At 42.3% G+C, this 23,911-nt stretch overlaps 1 protein-coding gene across 4 annotated transcripts in view; it reads left to right on the top strand.

Annotated features, from left to right (window-relative positions):
• Positions 1-23,911, top strand: part of VPS13A (vacuolar protein sorting 13 homolog A) — a 767,672-nt gene that overhangs the window by 201,752 nt on the left and 542,009 nt on the right. For 3 of the 4 annotated variants that reach the window (XM_053702483.1, XM_053702481.1, XM_053702480.1), the window contains exon 16: positions 3,878-3,975. In XM_053702483.1, the coding sequence (XP_053558458.1) occupies positions 3,878-3,975 (98 nt within the window). The remainder of the gene's footprint in view (positions 1-3,877; positions 3,976-23,911) is intronic. The other variant, XM_053702484.1, reaches the window with a different exon arrangement.

Here is a 23,911-nt window from a genome sequence, read left to right as displayed (position 1 = left end):
GGGGCCTTCTTTCTGCGGACTTTGCTGCGCAGTTACAGATGGCGGTGTCTGCGGCCCTCAGTTCATTTCCTCGCTCTAACAAACGCAAGAGAAAGGTTAAACATAGCTCTCCTGACCTGGAATCATCTAAATATTTATCGGATTTAGCTATTATGTCCCAGTTATCCGATGATGAGTTAACCTCTGTAGCTTCAGAGGAGAACTTTCTGGGTCGAGTCCTTAGCGTCTAAGCCTCCTGCTGCGGAGGAACCGTCCTTCAGATTTAAAATTGAGCACTTGCGTTTTTTATTAAAGGAGGTTCTGTCTACGTTAGAGGTTCCAGAGGCCGCACTGCCTGAAGAATCTATGATATCTAAATTAGACAGAGTTTACGATAACAGGAAAGTTCCTTTTGACTTTTCCTGTGCCGGTTAAGATGGCGAACATTATTAAGAACGAATAGGAAAGAATTGGTCCTTCCTTTTCCCCCTTGTCTACTTTTAAAAACTTGTTCCCGGTCCTGGACTCTCAACTGGATTTGTGGGGCTCCATTTATAAGGTGGATTGTGCTATCTCTACGCTTTCTAAACGCTTTACTATACCTCTTGAAGATAATTCTTCGTTCAGAGAGCCGATGGATAAGAAAATGGAAGCCTTTCTGCGAAAGATGTTTCAACATACAGGAATTTTGTTTCAACCGGCGGCTGCAGTTGCCACAGTTGCTGGAGCGACTACCTACTGGTGTGACTCTTTGTCTGAACTCATTGAGGTAGAGTCTCCCTCAAGAATATTCAAGATAGAATTAAAGCTCTGAGAATTGCTATTTCTTTTGTCTGTGATGCGAGTATGCAAAATATTCGCCTAAAGGCAAAGGCCTCTGGCTTTGCGGTCCTAGCCCGCCGGGTGCTCTGGTTGAAGTCTTGGTTTGCGGATATGACTTCTAAGTCCAGACTCCTTTCTATTCCCTTCAAGGGAAAGACTTTATTTGGTCCAGGCCTGGACTCCATTATTTCTAGGAGGCAAGGGTGCCTTCCTACCACAAGATAAGAAGAACAGGTCTAAGAGAATTTTTGTTCCTTTCGTTCTGACAAATCCCAATGACAACAATCCTCCTCCAAGCCCGAGCAACCCAAGAGTACTTGGAAGCCGGCTCAGTCCTGGAATAATTCCAAGCAGAAAAAGAAGCCCACCGAAAACAAATCGGCATGAAAGGGTGGCCCCCGATCTGGAATCGGATTGTGTAGGGGCAGACTGTCTCTTTTTTCAGATGCCTGGTTCAAGGACGTACAGGATTCGTTGGTCCTGGAGGTGGTATCTCAGGGATACAAGGTTGGCTTCAAATCTCATCTACCAAGGGGCAGATTCCTTCTCTTGAATCTGTCTACCAGACCAGAAAAGAGGGATGCCTTTCTAGGGTGCATTCGGGATCTATCCTCCTTAGGAGTTGTGGTCCCGGTGCCTATCGAAGAAAGAGGTTTGGGGTTTTATTTAAACCTTTTCGTGGTCCCAAAGAAGGAGGGAACTTTCTGCCCAATTCTGAACCTAAAGTGCTTAAACAAATTTCTCAGTGTCCCTTCCTTCAAGATGGAGACGATAATGTCAATCCTTCCTTTAACTCAGGAAGGCCAGTTTATGACCACTATAGATCTGAAGGACGCTTACCTTCATGGTTCCAATCCACAGGGGACACTTTTTCAATTCCTGAGGTTTTCATTCCTGGACCAGCATTTCCAGTTCATTGCCCTTCCGTTTGGCCTAGCTACTGCTCTAAGAATCTTTATGAAGGTTCTGGGGGCTCTTTTGGACGATATTCTGATGCAAGCACCATCCTTTTGTCTTGCGGAAGTAGTCTCAGAGTCCCTTCTCAGTCTTCTTCGATCACATGGATGGAAGATAAACTTGGAAAAGAGTTATCTTATCCCAAGTACCAGGGTGGAATTCCTGGTTACTATAATAGACTCCATATCCATGAGGATATTTCTAACAGACCAGAGACGTTGCAATCTTACTTCAGCATGTCTTGCCCTCCGGACCTCCTTGAGCCCCTCTGTGGCTCAGTGTATGAAGGTGATTGGTCTCATGGTGTCCTGCATGGACATCATTCCTTTTACCAGGTTCCGTCTCCGATCTTTACAACTGTGCATGCTGAGGCAGTGGAGCGGTGAACATTCAGATCTGTCTCAACAGTTTGTATTAGACAGCCGGTCGAGAGAATCGCTTTCTTGGTGTCTCTGTCCAGATCATCTGTCCCAAGGGACATGCTTCTTAAGACCATCCTGGGAGATTGTGACGCAAGCCTATCTGGATGGGGAGCTGTTTGGGGTGCCAGGAAGGCACAGGGGTTGTGGCCACTTCTGGGTTCGTCCCAGTTTATCAGATTCCAATCAGACAATATAACCTCAGTGGCTTACATCAACCATCAGGGGGGGAACAAGAAGTTCCTTGGCAATGAAGGAAGCATCTCAGATTCTGGAGTGGGCGGAGGCGGATTTTCTCAGCAGGCAATCCTTCCATCCAGGGGAATGGTCTCTCCATCCCGAGGTGTTTGCAGAGATTTGCAGCAAGTGAGGGATGCCAGAGATAGATCTCATGGCGTCCCGTCTCAATACCAAGGTACCCAGGTACTGGTCGAGGGATCCCCAAGCGGATCTAATAGATGCATTAGCAGTGCCCTGGAGGATCAAACTCATGTATCTTTTTCCTCCATTACCGCTTCTTCCTCGAGTGGTGGCCCGCATCAAGCAGGAGCGGGTATCAGTAATCCTGGTTGCTCCATTGTGGCCGCGAAAGACGTGGTTGCAGTAGCCCCATACTTGAACGGATCTAGTGGAGATGTCCTCATCTCCTCCATGGAAGTTACCTTGTCGCAGAGACCTGCTGATACAAGTCTATTGGGTACTTATAGAGCGCGAACTAATCACCTGTGAGGGTCTCAAGGCTCTGAGAGTTTCATTGATACTCTTATTCAAGCTCGTAAACCAGTTACTCTGCGTATCTACCACAAGATGTGGAGTACCTACTTATTCTGGTTTGAAGAGCGTGGTTTTTCCTGGCACAGAGTTAAGGTTGCCAGGATTTTATCTTTTCTCCAGGATGGGCTGGAGAAGGGCCTTTCTGCTAGTTCCCTGAGGGTACAGATTTCGGCCCTGTTGGTTTTATTTCACAAGAAACTGGCTGAGCTTCCAGGCGTGCAGTCCTTAGTTAAGGCTCTAATTAGGATCAGACCTGTGTTTAGATCTGGGGCTCCTCCTTGGAGCCTAAATCTTGTTCTTTGGGTTTTGTAACAGGTTCCAGTTGATCCTCTGCATTCCGTTGACATTAAATTGTTATCTTGGAAGGTTCTCTTTCTTATTGGCTATTGCCTCTGCGCGCAGAGTTTCTGAGATTTCTGCTTTGCAATGTGAGCCCCCTTATCTGTTTTTTCATGCAGATAAGGCAGTTTTACGTACTAAAGTAGGTTTTCTTCCTAAGGTTGTGTCAGATCGCAACATCAATCAGGAGAATGTGGTTCCTTTTTTTTTCTTGTCTATCGGCTATCTATTATTTATTTTATTCTTCTGGCACCATTTATACCCTAATGTTTCTCCTACTTTTCCTTGTTCCCTCGGCAGAATGACTGGGGTAATGAGGAAGTGGGAGAGATATTTAAGCCTTTGGCTGGGGTGTATTTGCCTCCTCCTGGTGGCCAGGTGTTGTATTTCCCAACAGTAAGGAATGAAACCGTGGACTCTCCCTATCCGGAAGCAAAGAAATTTATCTGGTAAGCATAAATTATGTTTTTCTCCTGTTTCTCTAAAGAAGAACAGTAATAAACAAGCTTTCATGTAACTTCTACTTTTGCCAAGGAACTGTGAATACTGTTCTTAGCTTTGATTTTCTAATTGTTATTGGATTTCAGCAGGTTTTGAAGAATTGTTAAGTTCTGAGGAGAAAACAAAGCTGTATGCAGCCATTGGATACAGTGACTCAGCTGTTGACCCAACATTACCGAAGTCTGTAAGTAGAAAAAAACATGAAATAGCTTTCAGATATTTAGCAGTTTGGTGTTGATTTCATGACTGTGTTCAACCGTGTGAAAAAACTACACAAGCACAGAATGAATGAAAAAATAGTATTTATATTTATGTATTTGCATTTCAAATTATATCTAAAATAGTACATTCTATTTTATTTTGTTTATTTTTTATTTGATTAATAGTACATAATTCCCTAAAATGTATACATTGTAAAACTGGTAATCAAATACATTTATAAACTTTTGTCCTCCTATTAATTTTTTTTTTTTTTTTATACAATAGTCAGCTGTGAGTAGTGTAGGTTTATTTTACTCAGCTGTTGGATCATACTGTGTATTTAGAATGAAGACTGAACATGCTGACGGAAGTTAGTAATTAGGCTGATCTTTACTTGACTACTAAATAAAGCTACACCAACATACATGTAAGGGGTACTTTTATTAAGCTGCACTTACAGCCTCTGAGACTTTGTGATGCTGCAGCAACAAATTTAAAGGGACAGACAAATCCAAAAAAAACTATCATGATTTAAATAGGGCATGTAATTTTAAACAACTTTCCAATTTACTTATATCACGAATTTTGCTTTGTTCTCTTGGTATTCTTAGTTAAAGGCCGCCTCTAAGCTCAATATATTTAGACAGTTTTTCACCACTAGAGGGGTGTTAGTTCATGTGTTTCATATAGATAACATTGAGTTCAAGAGCGTAAATTTACAGAGGAGTGAGCACTGATTGGCTAAAATGCAAGTCTGTCAAAAGAACTGAAATAAGGGGGCAGTCTGCAGAGGCTTAGATACATGGTAATCACAGAGGTAAAACGTGTATAATTATAACTGTGTTGGTTATGCAAAACTGGGCAATGGGTAATAAAGGGATTATCTATCTTTTGAAACTACAAAAGTTCTGGTGTTGACTGTCCCTTTAAGAAGTTGAAGCTGCTTCCTTAGCCTCACCACCATCTTAGAAGTTGCAAGATTAATCACCTCACACTTGCTTGTTCGGGGTGGGGATTGACTTGCCCTGCTCTCATGCAATTGGTTCAGGTTGAGCAAGAGATGGGCAAAGCATTACACAAGAAAGCACAAAAATGTTGCCACACAATGCAATGTAAGTGGCGATTGCAGACCGACAAGTTCTTTCCATTTAAACAGAAATAGAGCCTTGTATTTTATTTGTTTACCTATCAAAACTATATTTCTCCAACATTGGTGTGTCCGGTCCACGGCGTCATCCTTACTTGTGGGAATATCTCTTCCCCAACAGGAAATGGCAAAGAGTCCCAGCAAAGCTGGCCATATAGTCCCTCCTAGGCTCCGCCCACCCCAGTCATTCTCTTTGCCGTTGCACAGGCAACATCTCAACGGAGATGGTTAAGAGTATGTGGTGTTTAGTTGTAGTTTTTTATTCTACTATCAAGAGTTTGTTATTTTAAAATAGTGCTGGTATGTACTATTTACTCTGAAACAGAAAAGGATGAAGATTTCTGTTTGTGAGAGGAAGATGATTTTAGCAGACAGTAACTAAAATAGATTGCTGTTTCCACATAGGACTGTTGAGCTGAAGTAACTTCAGTTGGGGGAAACAGTTAGCAGACTTTTCTGCTTAAGGTATGACTAGCCATATTTCTAACAAGACTGTGTAATGCTGGAAGGCTGTCATTTCCCCTCATGGGGTCCGGTAAGCCATTTTCTTAGTCTCAAACAGAATAAAGGGCTTAATATGGGCTATAAAACTGGTAGACACTTTTATGGGCTAAATCGATTGCTTTATTTGGACATTTTATGCATGTTTATGCTGATAATTCACACTTATAAACTTGGGGAACGTTTTTTAACGTCAGGCACTATGTTAGACACCTTTTCCAGTCAGGAAGAGCCTTCCCAGTTGTAGGCTGAGCCTCATTTTCGCGCCATTACTGCGCAGTTGTTTTTGAGAGCAAGACATGCAGATGCATGTGTGAGGACCTGAAAGTAGTTGGAAAAGTTCCTAAAAGGCGTCATTTGGTATCGTATTCCCCTCTGGGCTTGGTAAAATCACAGCAAAGGCTGTAGCTGGGACTGTATAGGGGTTAAATATATAACCGGCTCCGGTTTCGTTATTTTAAGGGTTAGAGCTCTGAAAATTGGTGTGCAATACTTTTAATGCTTTAAGACACTGTGGTGAAATTTTGGTAAATTTTGAACAATTCCTTCATATTTTTTCACATATTCAGTAATAAAGTGTGCTCTGTTTAAAATTTAAAGAGACAGTAACGGTTTTGTTTTAAAACGGTTTTTGTGCTTTATTGACAAGTTTAAGCCTGTTTAACATGTCTGTGCCTTCAGATAAGCTATGTTCTATATGTATGAAAGCCAATGTGTCTCCCCCTTCAAAATTGTGTGATAATTGTGCCATAGCGTTCAATCAAAGTAAGGACAGTACTGCCACAGATAATGAAATTGCCCAAGATGATTCCTCAGATGAAGGGAGTAGACATGGTTCTACATCATCTCCTTCTGTGTCTACGCCAGTTTTGCCCACGCAGGAGGCCCCTAGTACTTCTAGCGCGCCAATGCTTATTACCATGCAACAATTGACGGCTGTAATGGATAACTCCATAGCAAATATTTTATCCAAAATGCCTGCATATCACACCTTCAGATTGGTGTGAGGGTAATTGTTCTGTCATACCCTCACACCAATCTGAAGGGGCCATGAGGGAGGTTTTGTCAGATGGGGAAATTTCAGATTCAGGGAAAATTTCTCAACAGGCTGAACCTGATGTTGTGACATTTAAATTTAAATTAGAACATCTCCGTGCACTGCTTAAGGAGGTGTTATCTACTCTGGATGATTGTGACAACTTGGCCATTCCAGAAAAATTATGCAAGATGGACAAGTTCCTAGAGGTTCCGGTGCACCCCGACGCTTTTCCTATACCCAAGCGGGTGGCGGACATAGTGAATAAGGAGTGGGAGAAGCCCGGCATACCTTTTGTTCCCCCTCCTATATTTAAGAAATTATTTCCTATGGTCGACCCCAGAAAGGACTTATGGCAGACAGTCCCTAAGGTCGAGGGGGCAGTTTCTACTCTAAACAAGCGCACTACTATTCCTATCGAGGATAGTTGTGCTTTCACAGATCCTATGGATAAAAATTTGGAATGTTTGCTTAAAAAGATTTTTGTACAGCAAGGTTACCTTCTACAACCCATTTCGTGCATTGTTCCTGTCACTACAGCAGCGTGGTTCTGGTTTGAGGAACTAGAAAAGTCGCTCAGTAGAGAGACTCCATATGAGGAGGTTATGGACAGAGTTCACGCACTTAAGTTGGCTAACTCTTTTATTTTAGATGCTGCTTTGCAATTAGCTAGATTAGCGGCGAAAAATTCAGGGTTTGCAATTGTGGCGCGCAGAGCGCTTTGGCTAAAGTCTTGGTCAGCGGATGTATCATCCAAGACAAAATTGCTTAACATCCCCTTCAAGGGTAAAACTCTTTGGACCAGAATTGAAAGAGATTATCTCAGACATCACTGGGGGAAAGGGTCACGCCCTCCCACAAGATAGGCCTTTCAAGGCCAAGAATAAGTCTAATTTTCATTCCTTTCGTAATTTCAGGAACGGACCGGGCTCTAATTCTGCATCCTCTAAGCAAGAGGGTAATACCTCACAGACCAAACCAGCCTGGAAACCGATGCAAGGCTGGAACAAGGGTAAGCAGGCCAAGAAGCCTGCCGCTGCTAACAAAACAGCATGAAGGAGTAGCCCCCGATCTGGGACCGGATCTAGTGGGGGGCAGACTCTCTCTCTTTGCTCAGGCTTGGGCAAGAGATGTTCAGGATCCCTGGACGCTAGAAATAGTTTCTCAGGGTTATCTTCTGGAATTCAAGGAACTACCCCCAAGGGGAAGGTTCCACATGTCTCACTTATCCTCAAACCAAATAAAGAGACAGGCGTTCTTACTTTGTGTAGAAGACCTGTTAAAGATGGGAGTGATACACCCAGTTCCAATGACGGATCAAGGAATGGGATTTTACTCAAATCTGTTCGTAGTTCCCAAAAAAGAGGGAACCTTCAGACCAATTCTGGATTTAAAGATCCTAAACAAATTTCTCAGGGTACCATCGTTCAAAATGGAAACCATTCGAACGATTCTACCCACTATCCAGGAAGGTCAATTTATGACTACCGTGGATCTAAAGGATGCGTACCTACATATTCCTATCCACAAAGAACATCATCAGTTCCTAAGGTTCGCCTTTCTGGACAAACATTACCAGTTTGTGGCCCTCCCATTCGGATTAGCCACTGCTCCAAGGATTTTCACAAAGGTACTCGGGTCCCTTCTAGCGGTTCTAAGACAGAGGGGCATTGCAGTAGTACCATACTTGGACGACATTCTAATACAAGCGTCGTCCCTTTCAAAATCAAAGGCTCATACAGACATCGTTCTGGCCTTTCTCAGATCTCACGGATGGAAGGTGAACATAGAAAAAAGTTCTCTATCTCCGTCAACCAGAGTTCCCTTCTTGGGAACAATAATAGATTCCTTAGAAATGAAGATCTTTCTGACAGATGTCAGAAAGTCAAAACTTCTAAGCGCTTGTCAAGTTCTTCATTCTGTTCCACGTCCTTCCATAGCTCAGTGCATGGAAGTAGTAGGGTTGATGGTTGCGGCAATGGACATAGTTCCTTTTGCGCGAATTCATCTAAGACCATTACAACTGTGCATGCTGAAACAGTGGAATGGGGACTATACAAACTTGTCTCCAGTGATTCAAGTAGATCAGAAGACCAGAGATTCACTCCGTTGGTGGATATCCCTGGACCACCTATCCCAGGGAATGAGCTTCCGCAGACCAGAGTGGGTCATTGTCACGACCGACGCCAGTCTAGTGGGCTGGGGTGCGGTCTGGGAATCCCTGAAAGCTCAGGGACTATGGTCTCGGGAAGAGTCTCTTCTCCCGATAAACATTCTGGAACTAAGAGCGATATTCAATGCTCTCAGGGCTTGGCCTCAGCTTGCAAAGGCCAGATTCATAAGATTCCAATCAGACAACATGACGACTGTTGCGTATATCAATCATCAGGGGGGAACAAGGAGTTCCCTGGCGATGAAAGAAGTAACCAAAATAATACAATGGGCGGAGAATCACTCCTGCCATCTATCTGCGATCCACATCCCAGGTGTGGAAAACTGGGAAGCGGATTATCTGAGTCGTCAGACATTCCATCCGGGGGAGTGGGAACTCCACCCGGAGATTTTTGCCCAATTGACTCAATTATGGGGCATTCCAGACATGGATCTGATGGCGTCTCGTCAGAACTTCAAGGTTCCTTGCTACGGGTCCAGATCCAGGGATCCCAAGGCGACTCTAGTGGATGCACTAGTAGCGCCTTGGACCTTCAACCTAGCTTATGTGTTTCCACCGTTTCCTCTCATTCCCAGGCTGGTAGCCAGGATCCAACAGGAGAGGGCCTCGGTGATCTTGATAGCCCCTGCGTGGCCACGCAGGACTTGGTATGCAGACCTGGTGAATATGTCATCGGTTCCACCATGGAAGCTACCTTTGAGACAGGACCTTCTTGTTCAGGGTCCATTCGAACATCCAAATCTGGTCTCCCTCCAGCTGACGGCTTGGAGATTGAACGCTTGATTCTATCAAAGCGTGGGTTTTCAGATTCTGTGATTGATACTCTGGTTCAGGCCAGAAAACCTGTAACTAGAAAGATTTACCATAAGATATGGAAAAGATATATCTGCTGGTGTGAATCCAAGGGATTACCTTGGAATAAGATAAAAATTCCTAAGATTCTTTCCTTTCTGCAAGAAGGTTTGGATAAAGGATTATCTGCGAGTTCTCTAAAGGGACAGATTTCTGCTTTATCTGTCTTACTACACAAACGACTGGCAGCTATGCCAGATGTTCAAGCATTTGTTCAGGCTCTGGTTAGGATCAAGCCTGTTTACAGACCTTTGACTCCTCCCTGGAGTTTAAATTTAGTTCTTTCAGTTCTTCAAGGGGTTCCGTTTGAACCTCTACATTCCATAGATATTAAGTTGTTATCTTGGAAAGTTTTGTTTTTGGTTGCTATTTCTTCTGCTAGAAGAGTTTCAGAGTTATCTGCTCTGCAGTGTGCTCCGCCCTATCTGGTGTTCCATGCAGATAAGGTGGTTTTGCGTACTAAGCCTGGTTTTCTTCCAAAGGTTGTTTCTAACAAGAATATTAACCAGGAGATAGTTGTACCTTCTTTGTGTCCGAATCCAGTTTCAAAGAAGCAACGTTTGTTACACGATTTGGACGTAGTCCGTGCTCTAAAATTCTATTTAGAAGCTACAAAAGATTTCAGACAAACATCTTCTCTGTTTGTCGTCTATTCTGGTAAAAGGAGAGGTCAAAAAGCGACTTCTACCTCTCTTTCCTTTTGGCTTAAAAGCATCATCCGATTGGCTTACGAGACTGCAGCCTCCTGAAAGAATCACAGCTCACTCCACTAGGGCTGTGGCTTCCACATGGGCCTTCAAGAACGAGGCTTCTGTTGATCAGATATGTAAGGCAGCGACTTGGTCTTCACTGCACACTTTTGCTAAATTTTACAAATTTGATACTTTTGCTTCTTCGGAGGCTATTTTTGGGAGAAAGGTTTTGCAAGCCGTGGTGCCTTCCGTTTAGGTAACCTGATTTGCTCCCTCCCTTCATCCGTGTCCTAAAGCTTTGGTATTGGTTCCCACAAGTAAGGATGACGCCGTGGACCGGACACACCAATGTTGGAGAAAACAGAATTTATGCTTACCTGATAAATTACTTTCTCCAACGGTGTGTCCGGTCCACGGCCCACCCTGGTTTTTTAATCAGGTCTGATGAATTATTTTCTCTAACTACAGTCACCACGGTACCATATGGTTTCTCCTATATTTTTCCTCCTGTCCGTCGGTCGAATGACTGGGGTGGGCGGAGCCTAGGAGGGACTATATGGCCAGCTTTGCTGGGACTCTTTGCCATTTCCTGTTGGGGAAGAGATATTCCCACAAGTAAGGATGACGCCGTGGACCGGACACACCGTTGGAGAAAGTAATTTATCAGGTAAGCATAAATTCTGTTATTTTTTTTTAAGCAGACAACCCAAGATATTCATCTAGGCCCATTTTTGTCTATTTCATGCCATCATTTCACCGCCAAATGCGATCATTAAATTTTTTTTATTTTTTTTTACATTTTCACAAACTTTGTGTTTCTCACTGAAATTATTTATATACCGCTTGTGCAATCATGACACAAATTATTGTAAAAGCTTCTATGGGATCCACTTTGCTCAGAAATAACAGATGATCACTCCCAAACATATGATCCTCCTCAACCCTCCCACCTCCCTGATCCCTTCCAAACTGCTCTCTAACCCTCCCACTAATGGCGGCCATCTTTGGTACTGGCTGTTGTCTGCCATTACCTCATTTATACATATTTTATTTTTGTTTTATATTTTTAAAATGTTTTCTTTAGTGCAGTGTCCCCCCTTCCCTTTCCCTTTAATTTGTTTTTCTGCAGTGTAGGGTCACTCCCTCCCTCTAAGAAGCAATCCTGTGACCACTACTACTTCTTACATTGCGGTAAGCCCTTAGAAGGGCTTCAGAACAGAATGCACTGTTTAGTACATGGAACCCTATGTTTTTAACCAGTTTGTGAGAGTTAAAAATGCAACAATGCGTCAAGAAAATCCTGTGCCTTTAATTTTCCACAGATATATGGACTGATCAAACAGTCAGTACTTTTTCCCATATGTCTCGTATAATCCTGGTAATTACCATGTTTATGCAACCTAATAAGTTCAATAAAAACTTTGGGAAAAAACTTAATGAAATGCTGGCATGTAATTTTAAAGGGACATAAAATCCTAATTAAATTCTTTTATGTTTCAGATAGAGCATACAAGTTTAAAAAACTTTCCAAATTTACTTCTGTTATCAAATTGTCTTTGTTTTCTTGTTATACTTTTTGCAAACATTATTGCAAATCTGCAGCACTTTATGGCAGCAGTTTTGCAACAAGGTTACACATTAGCACTAGATGGCAACACTATTTCTTGTCATGTAGTACTCTAGACACGTGCACGCTACCTATCTAGGTATCTCTTCAACAAAGACTAACATAAGAACAAAATACATTTGATAATAGATGTAAATTGGAAACTTTTTTTTAAGTTGTATGCCCTGTCCTAATCATGAAAGAAAAAAATTGTGTTTCATGCTGGTTCATCTCTTTAGACGCTCACTTATAAGGCTGCTGAACAAATTATAGAAATTCTTTTTTTTGGTCAGAGTGAAGATTAAACATAAAGGGCTACAAGTGGTGCGTTAAATATTTTTTTCACGCGTTTGCAAACACCTCTAAAAGTAATCTTTTAACACAGGTGCGTTAGCGCTCATATTACAAGTTGAAAGTACATTTTCTCTTGTTAAGTGTGTTCAGTCCACGGGTCATCCATTACTTATGGGATATATTCTCCTTCCCAACAGGAAGTTGCAAGAGGATCACCCAAGCAGAGCTGCTATATAGCTCCTCCCCTCACATGTCATGCCCAGTCATTCTCTTGCAACCCTCAACAAAGAAGGAGGTCGCGGGAGGAGTGGGAGTTTTTACTTAATTATTCTTCAATCAAAAGTTTGTTATTTTAAATGGCACCGGAGTGTGCTGTTTTTCTATCTCAGGCAGTATTTGGAAGAAGAAACTGCCTGCGTTTTCTATGATCTTAGCAGGCGTAACTAAGATCCACTGGCTGTTCTCGACATTCTGAGGAGTGGGGTAACTTCAGAACATGGGAATAGCATGCAGGGTCCCCCGCAAATGAGGTATGTGCAGTACAATATTTTCTGGGAATGGAATTGACTAAGAAAACACTGCTGTTACCCGTATGATGTAAGTACAGCCTTAAATGCAGTAGTAGCGACTGGTATCAGGCTGATAAATGTATGCACAGTAGAGTTATTTTCTAGGGACTAGAATTTGACTGAGAAAATACTGTTAATACTGAAATAATGCTTAAGCCTTATCTGCAGTGGAAGCGACTGGTTGCAGGCTTAGTGATAACTTTGCATGACATTTAAAGAAGTTTGTTTTCAAAACGTTTACTGGCATGTTATTCGTTTTGTGAGGTACTTTGGTGATAAATCCTTTTGGGCATGATTTTTTTTTTTTTCTCTTTTTTTCCACATGGCTAACGTATATTTCTTTCATGTAATTAGCAAGAGTCCATGAGCTAGTGACGTATGGGATATACATTCCTACCAGGAGGGGCAAAGTTTCCCAAACCTCAAAATGCCTATAAATACACCCCTCACCACACCCACAATTCAGTTTTACAAACTTTGCCTCCGATGGAGGTGGTGAAGTAAGTTTGTGCTAGATTCTACGTTGATATGCGCTCCGCAGCAAGTTGGAGCCCGGTTTTCCTCTCAGCGTGCAGTGAATGTCAGAGGGATGTGAGGAGAGTATTGCCTATTTGAATGCAGTGATCTCCTTCTAAGGGGTCTATTTCATAGGTTCTCTGTTATCGGTCGTAGAGATTCATCTCTTACCTCCCTTTTCAGATCGACGATATACTCTTATATATACCATTACCTCTACTGATTCTCGTTTCAGTACTGGTTTGGCTATCTACTATATGTAGATGAGTGTCCTGGGGTAAGTAAGTCTTATTTTCTGTGACACTCCTAGCTATGGTTGGGCACTTTGTTTATAAAGTTCTAAATATATGTATTCAAACATTTATTTGCCTTGACTCAGAATGTTCAACTTTCCTTATTTTCAGACAGTCAGTTTCATATTTGGGATAATGCATTTTAATTTAACATTTTTTCTTACCTTAAAATTTGACTTTTTCCCTGTGGGCTGTTAGGCTCGCGGGGGCTGAAAATGCTTCATTTTATTGCGTCATTCTTGGCGCGGACTTTTTTGGCGCAAAAATTCTATTTCCGTTTCCGGCGTCATACGTGTCGCCGGAAGTTGCGTCATTTTTTGACGTTATTTTGCGCCAAAAATGTCGGCGTTCCGGATGTGGCGTCATTTTTGGCGCCAAAAAGCATTTAGGCGCCAAATAATGTGGGCGTCTTATTTGGCGCGAAAAAATATGGGCGTCACTTTTGTCTCCACATTATTTAAGTCTCATTTTTTATTGCTTCTGGTTGCTAGAAGCTTGTTCTTTGGCATTTTTTCCCATTCCTGAAACTGTCATTTAAGGAATTTGATCAATTTTGCTTTATATATATGTTGTTTTTTCTCTTACATATTGCAAGATGTCTCACGTTGCATCTGAGTCAGAAGATACTACAGGAAAATCGCTGTCAAGTGCTGAATCTACCAAAGCTAAGTGTATCTGCTGTAAACTTTTCGTAGCTATTCCTCCAGCTGTTGTTTGTATTGATTGTCATGACAAACTTGTTAAAGCAGATAATATTTCCTTTAGTAAAGTACCATTGCCTGTTGCAGTTCCTTCAACATCTAAGGTGCAGAATGTTCCTGATAATATAAGAGATTTTGTTTCTGAATCCATAAAGAAGGCTATGTCTGTTATTTCTCCTTCTAGTAAACGTAAAAAATCTTTTAAAACTTCTCTCCCTACAGATGAATTTTTAACTGAACATCATCATTCTGATTCTGATGATTCCTCTGGTTCAGAGGATTCTGTCTCAGAGGTTGATGCTGATAAATCTTCATATTTATTTAAAATGGAATTTATTCGTTCTTTACTTAAAGAAGTCCTAATTGCTTTAGAAATAGAGGATTCTGGTCCTCTTGATACTAAATCTAAACGTTTAAATAAGGTTTTTAAAACTCCTGTAGTTATTCCAGAAGTTTTTCCTGTCCCTGATGCTATTTCTGCAGTAATTTCCAAAGAATGGGATAATTTGGGTAATTCATTTACTCCTTCTAAACGTTTTAAGCAATTATATCCTGTGCCGTCTGACAGATTAGAATTTTGGGACAAGATCCCTAAAGTTGATGGGGCTATTTCTACCCTTGCTAAACGTACTACTATTCCTACGTCAGATGGTACTTCGTTTAAGGATCCTCTAGATAGGAAAATTGAGTCCTTTCTAAGAAAAGCTTATCTGTGTTCAGGTAATCTTCTTAGACCTGCTATATCTTTGGCTGATGTTGCTGCAGCTTCAACTTTTTGGTTGGAAACTTTAGCGCAACAAGTAACACATCGTGATTCTCATGATATTATTCTTCTTCTTCAACATGCTAATAATTTTATCTGTGATGCCTTTTTTGATATTATCAGAGTTGATGTCAGGTTTATGTCTCTAGCTATTTTAGCTAGAAGAGCTTTATGGCTTAAAACTTGGAATGCTGATATGGCTTCTAAATCAACTTTACTTTCCATTTCTTTCCAGGGTAACAAATTATTTGGTTCTCAGTTGGATTCCATTATTTCAACTGTTACTGGTGGGAAAGGAACTTTTTTACCACAGGATAAAAAATCTAAAGGTAAAAACAGGGCTAATAATCGTTTTCGTTCCTTTCGTTTCAACAAAGAACAAAAGCCTGATCCTTCATCCTCAGGAGCAGTTTCAGTTTGGAGACCATCTCCAGTCTGGAATAAATCCAAGCCAGCTAGAAAGGCAAAGCCTGCTTCTAAGTCCACATGAAGGTGCGGCCCTCATTCCAGCTCAGCTGGTAGGGGGCAGGTTACGTTTTTTCAAGGAAATTTGGATCAATTCTGTTCACAATCCTTGGATTCAGAGCATTGTTTCAGAAGGGTACAGAATTTGTTTCAAGTTGAGACCTCCTGCAAAGAGATTTTTTCTTTCCCGTGTCCCAGTAAATCCAGTAAAAGCTCAAGCATTTCTGAAATGTGTTTCAGATCTAGAGTTGACTGGAGTAATTATGCCAGTTCCAGTTCCGGAACAGGGGATGGGGTTTTATTCAAATCTCTTCATTGTACCAAAGAAGGAGAATTCTTTCAGACCAGTTCTGGATCTAAAAATATTGAATCGTTATGTAAGGATACCAACGTTCAAGATGGTAACTGTAAGGACTATCTTACCTTTTGTTCAGCAAGGGAATTATATGTCCACAATAGATTTACAGGATGCATATCTGCATATTCCGATTCATCCAGATCATTATCAGTTCCTGAGATTCTCGTTTCTGGACAAGCATTACCAGTTTGTGGCTCTGCCGTTTGGCCTAGCTACAGCTCCAAGAATTTTTACAAAGGTTCTCGGTGCCCTGCTATCTGTAATCAGAGAACAGGGTATTGTGGTATTTCCTTATTTGGACGATATCTTGGTACTTGCTCAGTCTTTACATTTAGCAGAATCTCATACGAATCGACTTGTGTTGTTTCTTCAAGATCATGGTTGGAGGATCAATTTACCAAAAAGTTCTTTGATTCCTCAGACAAGGGTAACCTTTCTGGGTTTCCAGATGGATTCAGTGTCCATGACTCTGTCTTTAACAGACAAGAGACGTCTAAAGTTGATTACAGCTTGTCGAAACCTTCAGTCACAATCATTCCCTTCGGTAGCCTTATGCATGGAAATTCTAGGTCTTATGACTGCTGCATCGGACGCGATCCCCTTTGCTCGTTTTCACATGCGACCTCTTCAGCTCTGTATGCTGAAGCAATGGTGCAAGGATTACACGAAGATATCTCAATTAATATCTTTAAAACCGATTGTTCGACACTCTCTAACATGGTGGACAGATCACCATCGTTTAATTCAGGGGGCTTCTTTTGTGCTTCCGACCTGGACTGTAATTTCAACAGATGCAAGTCTCACAGGTTGGGGAGCCTTGTGGGGATCTCTGACGGCACAAGGAGTTTGGGAATCTCAGGAGGTGAGATTACCGATCAATATTTTGGAACTCCGTGCAATTTTCAGAGCTCTTCAGTTTTGGCCTCTTCTGAAGAGAGAATCGTTCATTTGTTTTCAGACAGACAATGTCACAACTGTGGCATACATCAATCATCAAGGAGGGACTCACAGTCCTCTGGCTATGAAAGAAGTATCTCGAATTTTGGTTTGGGCGGAATCCAGCTCCTTTCTAATCTCTGCGGTTCATATCCCAGGTGTAGACAATTGGGAAGCGGATTATCTCAGTCGCCAAATGTTGCATCCGGGCGAATGGTCTCTTCACCCAGATGTATTTCTTCAGATTGTTCAAATGTGGGAACTTCCAGAAATAGATCTGATGGCGTCCCATCTAAACAAGAAACTTCCCAGGTATCTGTCCAGATCCCGGGATCCTCAGGCGGAGGCAGTGGATGCATTATCACTTCCTTGGAAGTATCATCCTGCCTATATCTTTCCGCCTCTAGTTCTTCTTCCAAGAGTAATCTCCAAGATTCTGAAGGAATGCTCGTTTGTTCTGCTGGTAGCTCCGGCATGGCCTCACAGGTTTTGGTATGCGGATCTTGTCCGGATGGCCTCTTGCCAACCGTGGACTCTTCCGTTAAGACCAGACCTTCTGTCACAAGGTCCTTTTTTCCATCAGGATCTGAAATCCTTAAATTTAAAGGTATGGAGATTGAACGCTTGATTCTTGGTCAAAGAGGTTTCTCTGACTCTGTGATTAATACTATGTTACAGGCTCGTAAATCTGTATCTCGAGAGATATATTATAGAGTCTGGAAGACTTATATTTCTTGGTGTCATTCTCATCATTTTTCCTGGCATTCTTTTAGAATACCGAGAATTTTACAGTTCCTTCAGGATGGTTTAGATAAGGGTTTGTCCGCAAGTTCTTTGAAAGGACAAATCTCTGCTCTTTCTGTTCTTTTTCACAGAAAGATTGCTATTCTTCCTGATATTCATTGTTTTGTACAAGCTTTGGTTCGTATAAAACCTGTCATTAAGTCAATTTCTCCTCCTTGGAGTTTGAATTTGGTTCTGGGAGCTCTTCAAGCTCATCCGTTTGAACCTATGCATTCATTGGACATTAAATTTCTTTCTTGGAAAGTTTTGTTCCTTTTGGCCATCTCTTCTGCCAGAAGAGTTTCTGAATTATCTGCTCTTTCTTGTGAGTCTCCTTTTCTGATTTTTCATCAGGATAAGGCGGTGTTGCGAACTTCTTTTGAATTTTTACCTAAAGTTGTGAATTCCAACAACATTAGTAGAGAAATTGTGGTTCCTTCATTATGTCCTAATCCTAAGAATTCTAAGGAGAAATCGTTGCATTCTTTGGATGTTGTTAGAGCTTTGAAATATTATGTTGAAGCTACGAAATCTTTTCGTAAGACTTCTAGTCTATTTGTTATCTTTTCCGGTTCTAGAAAAGGCCAGAAAGCTTCTGCCATTTCTTTGGCATCTTGGTTGAAATCTTTAATTCATCTTGCCTATGTTGAGTCGGGTAAAACTCCGCCTCAGAGAATTACAGCTCATTCTACTAGGTCAGTTTCTACTTCCTGGGCGTTTAGGAATGAAGCTTCGGTTGACCAGATCTGCAAAGCAGCTACTTGGTCCTCTTTGCATACTTTTACTAAATTCTACCATTTTGATGTATTTTCTTCTTCTGAAGCAGTTTTTGGTAGAAAAGTACTTCAGGCAGCGGTTTCAGTTTGAATCTTCTGCTTATGTTTTTCGTTAAACTTTATTTGGGTGTGGATTATTTTCAGCAGGAATTGGCTGTCTTTATTTTATCCCTCCCTCTCTAGTGACTCTTGTGTGGAAAGATCCACTTCTTGGGTAGTCATTATCCCATACGTCACTAGCTCATGGACTCTTGCTAATTACATGAAAGAAAACATAATTTATGTAAGAACTTACCTGATAAATTCATTTCTTTCATATTAGCAAGAGTCCATGAGGCCCGCCCTTTTTTTGTGGTGGTTATGATTTTTGTATAAAGCACAATTATTCCAATTCCTTATTTTATATGCTTTCGCACTTTTTTATCACCCCACTTCTTGGCTATTCGTTAAACTGAATTGTGGGTGTGGTGAGGGGTGTATTTATAGGCATTTTGAGGTTTGGGAAACTTTGCCCCTCCTGGTAGGAATGTATATCCCATACGTCACTAGCTCATGGACTCTTGCTAATATGAAAGAAATTAATTTATCAGGTAAGTTCTTACATAAATTATGTTTTCTGCATAGAAACCGTTATATCAGGTCTCCCACTGTTGATGAGCGGGAGGGGCCTTTTTTAGCGCCTTGTTGCGCATTTAAAATTCTAGCACAGTCTTCCTGCTTCTTCCTCCTTGATCCAGGACGTCTCTAGAGAGCTCAGGGGTCTTCAAAATTCGTTTTTGAGGGAGGTAATCGGTCACAGCAGACCTGTGACAGTGTGTTAGACTGTGATAAAAATGTTTAATATTAATTTGATATCCGTTTTTTTGGGTACTGAGGGGTTAATCATCCTGTTGCTAATGGGTGCAATCCTCTGCTAATTAATACATTTAAAGAATTGTTGACTATAACTGAATTAGTTCTTTGTTACTCAACTGTGTTTTTTAAAAGCGCTGCAGCGTTTTTTATATTGCTTGTAAACTTATTGAAAGTAATTTCCAAGCTTGCTAGTTTCATTGCTAGTCTGTTTAAACATGTCTGATACAGAGGATTCTGCTTGTTCATTATGTTTAAAAGCCGTTGTGGAGCCCAATAGAAATATGTGTACCAATTGTATTGATATTACTTTGAAAAGTCAATCTGTACCAATAAAAAAATTATCACCAGACAACGAGGGGGCAGTTATGCCGTCTAACTCTCCTCACGTGTCAGTACCTTCGTCTCCCGCTCGGGAGGTGCGTGAGATTGAGGCGCCAAGTACATCAAGGCCCTTACAAATCACTTTACATGATATGGCTAATGTTATGAAAGGAGTATTATACAATATGCCCGAGTTAAGAGGCAAGCGCGACAGTTCTGGGTTAAGGACAGAGCACGCCGATGACACGAGAGCCATGTCTGATACTGCGTCACAATTTGCAGAACATGAGGACGGAGAGCTTCATTCTGTGGGTGACGGTTCTGATTCGGGGGGACCGGATTCAGAAATTTCAAATTTTAAATTTAAGCTTGAGAACCTCCGCGTGTTGCTAGGGGAGGTGTTAGCGGCTCTGAATGATTGTGACACGGTGGCAATCCCAGAGAAATTATGTAAGCTGGATAAATACTACGCGGTACCGGTGTGTACTGACGTTTTTCCTATACCAAAGAGGCTTACAGAGATTATTAGTAAGGAGTGGGATAGACCCGGTGTGCCTTTTTCCCCTCCTCCGATATTTAGAAAAATGTTCCCTATAGACGCCACCACACGAGACTTATGGCAGACAGTCCCTAAGGTGGAGGGAGCAGTTTCTACTTTAGCCAAGCGTACCACTATCCCGGTGGAGGATAGCTGTGCTTTCTCAGATCCAATGGATAAAAAATTAGAGGGTTATCTTAAGAAAATGTTTGTTCAACAAGGTTTTATATTACAGCCTCTTGCATGCATTGCGCCTGTCACTGCTGCAGCGGCATTGTGGTTTGAGTCTCTGGAAGAGGCGATTTGCACAGCACCATTGGATGAGTCTTTGAGCAAGATTAGAACCCTTAAGCTGGCTAATGCGTTTGTTTCGGATGCCGTAGTGCATTTAACCAAACTTACGGCTAAAAATTCCAGATTCGCCATACAGGCGCGCAGAGCGCTTTGGCTTAAATCCTGGTCAGCAGATGTAACTTCTAAGTCTAAATTACTAAACATTCCTTTCAAAGGGCAGATCTTATTCGGGCCCGGCTTGAAGGAAATCATTGCTGACATTACTGGAGGTAAGGGCCACACCCTTCCTCAGGACAGGGCCAAATCGAAGGCCAAACAGTCTAATTTTCGTGCCTTTCGTAATTTCAAGGCAGGAGCAGCATCAACTTCCTCCGCTCCAAAACAGGAAGGAACTACTGCTCCTTACAAACAGGGTTGAAAAGGCAACCAGTCATGGAACAAGGGCAAGCAGGCCAGAAAGCCTACTTCCGCCCCTAAGACAGCATGAAGTCAGGGCCCCCTTTCCGGAGACGGATCTAGTGGGGGGCAGACTCTCTCTCTTCGCCCAGGCTTGGGCAAGAGATGTACAGGATCCCTGGACGTTGGAGATTATATCTCAGGCATACCTTCTGGATTTCAAAACTTCTCCTCCACAAGGGAGGTTTCATCTGTCAAGGTTATCAACAAACCTAGTAAAGAAAGAGGCATTTCTACAATGTGTACAAGACCTCTTAGTAATGGGAGTGATCCACTCAGTTCCGCGGACGGAACAGGGGCAAGGGTTTTATTCAAATCTGTTTGTGGTTCCCAAGAAAGAGGGAACCTTCAGACCAATCTTAGATTTAAAAATCTTAAACAAATTCCTAAGGGTTCCATCGTTCAAGATGGAAACCATTCGGACCATCCTACCCAAGATCCACATACCGATTCACAAAGATCATTATCGGTACCTAAGGTTTGCCTTTCTAGACAGGCATTACCAGTTTGTAGCACTTCCCTTCGGATTAGCTACGGCCCCGAGAATTTTTACAAAGGTTCTGGGCTCTCTTCTGGCGGTACTACGACCACGAGGCATAGCGGTGGCTCCGTACCTAGACGACATTCTGATACAAGCGTCAAGTTTTCAAACTGCAAAGTCTCATACAGAGATAGTTCTAGCATTTCTGAGGTCGCATGGGTGGAAAGTGAACGTGGAAAAGAGTTCTCTGTTACCACTCACAAGGGTCCCTTTTCTATGGACTCTTATAGATTCTGTAGAGATGAGGATTTACCTGACGGAGTCCAGGTTATCAAAGATTCTCAATGCTTGCCGTGTTCTTCACTCCATTCCAAGCCCATCAGTAGCTCAGTGCATGGAAGTAATCGGCTTAATGGTCGCGGCAATGGACATAGTGCCATTTGCGCGCCTACATCTCAGACCGCTGCAACTATGCATGCTAAGTCAATGGAACGGGGATTACTCAGATCTGTCCCCTTTGCTAAATCTGGACCAGGAGACCAGAGATTCTCTTCTCTGGTGGTTATCACGGGTTCATTTGTCCAAAGGAATGACTTTTCGCAGACCAGATTGGACGATTGTAACAACAGATGCCAGCCTCCTAGGCTGGGGAGCAGTCTGGAACTCCCTGAAGGCTCAGGGATCGTGGACTCAGGAGGAGAAACTCCTCCCAATAAACATTCTAGAATTAAGAGCAATATTCAATGCTCTTCTAGCTTGGCCTCAGTTAGCAACACTGAGGTTCATCAGATTTCAGTCGGGCAACATCACGACTGTGGCTTACATCAATCATCAAGGGGGAACCAGGAGTTCCCTAGCGATGTTGGAAGTCTCGAAGATTATTCGCTGGGCAGAGTCTCACTCTTGCCACCTGTCAGCGATCTACATCCCAGGCGTGGAGAACTGGGAGGCGGATTTTCTAAGTCGCCAGACTTTTCATCCGGGGGAGTGGGAACTTCACCCGGAGGTATTTGCTCAACTGATTCTTTGTTGGGGCAAACCGGATCTGGATCTTATGGCATCTCGCCAGAACGCCAAGCTTCCTTGTTACGGATCCAGGTCCAGGGACCAGGGAGCGGTGCTGGTAGATGCGCTAGCGGCCCCTTGGGTTTTCAACATAGCTTATGTGTTTCCACCTTTTCCGATGCTACCTCGACTGATTGCCAGGATCAAACAGGAGAGAGCATCGGTGATTCTGATAGCGCCTGCGTGGCCACGCAGGACCTGGTATGCAGACCTAGTGGACATGTCGTCCTGTCCACCATGGTCTCTACCCCTGAGGCAGGACCTTCTAATTCAGGGTCCTTTCAACCATCCAAACCTAATTTCTCTGAGGCTGACTGCTTGGAAATTGAACGCTTGATTCTATCAAAGCGGGGGTTTTCGGATTCGGTTATTGATACATTAATACAGGCTCGGAAACCTGTTACCAGAAAAATTTACCATAAGATATGGCGTAAATATTTATATTGGTGTGAATCCAAGAGTTACTCATGGAGTAAGGTTAGGATTCCTAGGATATTGTCTTTTCTACAAGAGGGTTTAGAAAAGGGCTTATCCGCTAGTTCACTAAAGGGACAGATTTCTGCTCTGTCTATTCTTTTACACAAGCGTCTGGCAGAGAATCCAGACGTCCAGGCTTTTTGTCAGGCTTTGGCTAGGATTAAGCCTGTGTTTAAAGCTGTTGCTCCTCCGTGGAGCTTAAACTTGGTTCTTAAAGTTCTTCAGGGTGTTCCGTTTGAACCCCTTCATTCCATTGATATTAAGCTTTTATCTTGGAAAGTTTTGTTTTTGATGGCTATTTCCTCGGCTCAAAGAGTCTCTGAGTTATCTGCCTTACATTGTGATTCTCCTTATCTGATTTTTCATTCAGACAAGGTAGTCCTGCGTACTAAACCTGGGTTTTTACCTAAGGTTGTTTCTAACAAGAATATCAATCAAGAGATTGTTGTTCCATCCTTATGTCCTAATCCTTCTTCAAAGAAGGAACGTCTTTTGCATAATCTAGACGTGGTCCGTGCCCTGAAGTTCTACTTACAGGCAACTAAAGATTTTCGACAAACTTCTTCTCTGTTTGTCGTTTACTCTGGACAGAGGAGAGGTCAAAAGGCTTCGGCTACCTCTCTCTCTTTTTGGCTTCGTAGCATAATACGCTTAGCCTATGAGACTGCTGGACAGCAGCCTCCTGTATGGATTACAGCTGTGGCTTCCACCTGGGCCTTTAAGAATGAGGCCTCTGTTGAACAGATTTGCAAGGCTGCAACTTGGGCTTCACTTCATACTTTTTCCAAATTTTACAAATTTGACACTTTTGCTTCTTCGGAGGCTGTTTTTGGGAGAAAGGTTCTACAGGCAGTGGTTCCTTCTGTTTAATGTTCCTGCCTTGTCCCTCCCATCATCCGTGTACTTTAGCTTTGGTATTGGTATCCCATAAGTAATGAATGACCCGTGGACTGAACACACTTAACAAGAGA

The sequence above is a fragment of the Bombina bombina genome, chromosome 2 (genome assembly GCF_027579735.1).
Source record: "Bombina bombina isolate aBomBom1 chromosome 2, aBomBom1.pri, whole genome shotgun sequence".
Taxonomy (NCBI): domain Eukaryota; kingdom Metazoa; phylum Chordata; class Amphibia; order Anura; family Bombinatoridae; genus Bombina; species Bombina bombina.
Note: the sequence above shows the minus strand (reverse complement) of the source record. Positions and strands in the feature narration are given on the sequence as shown.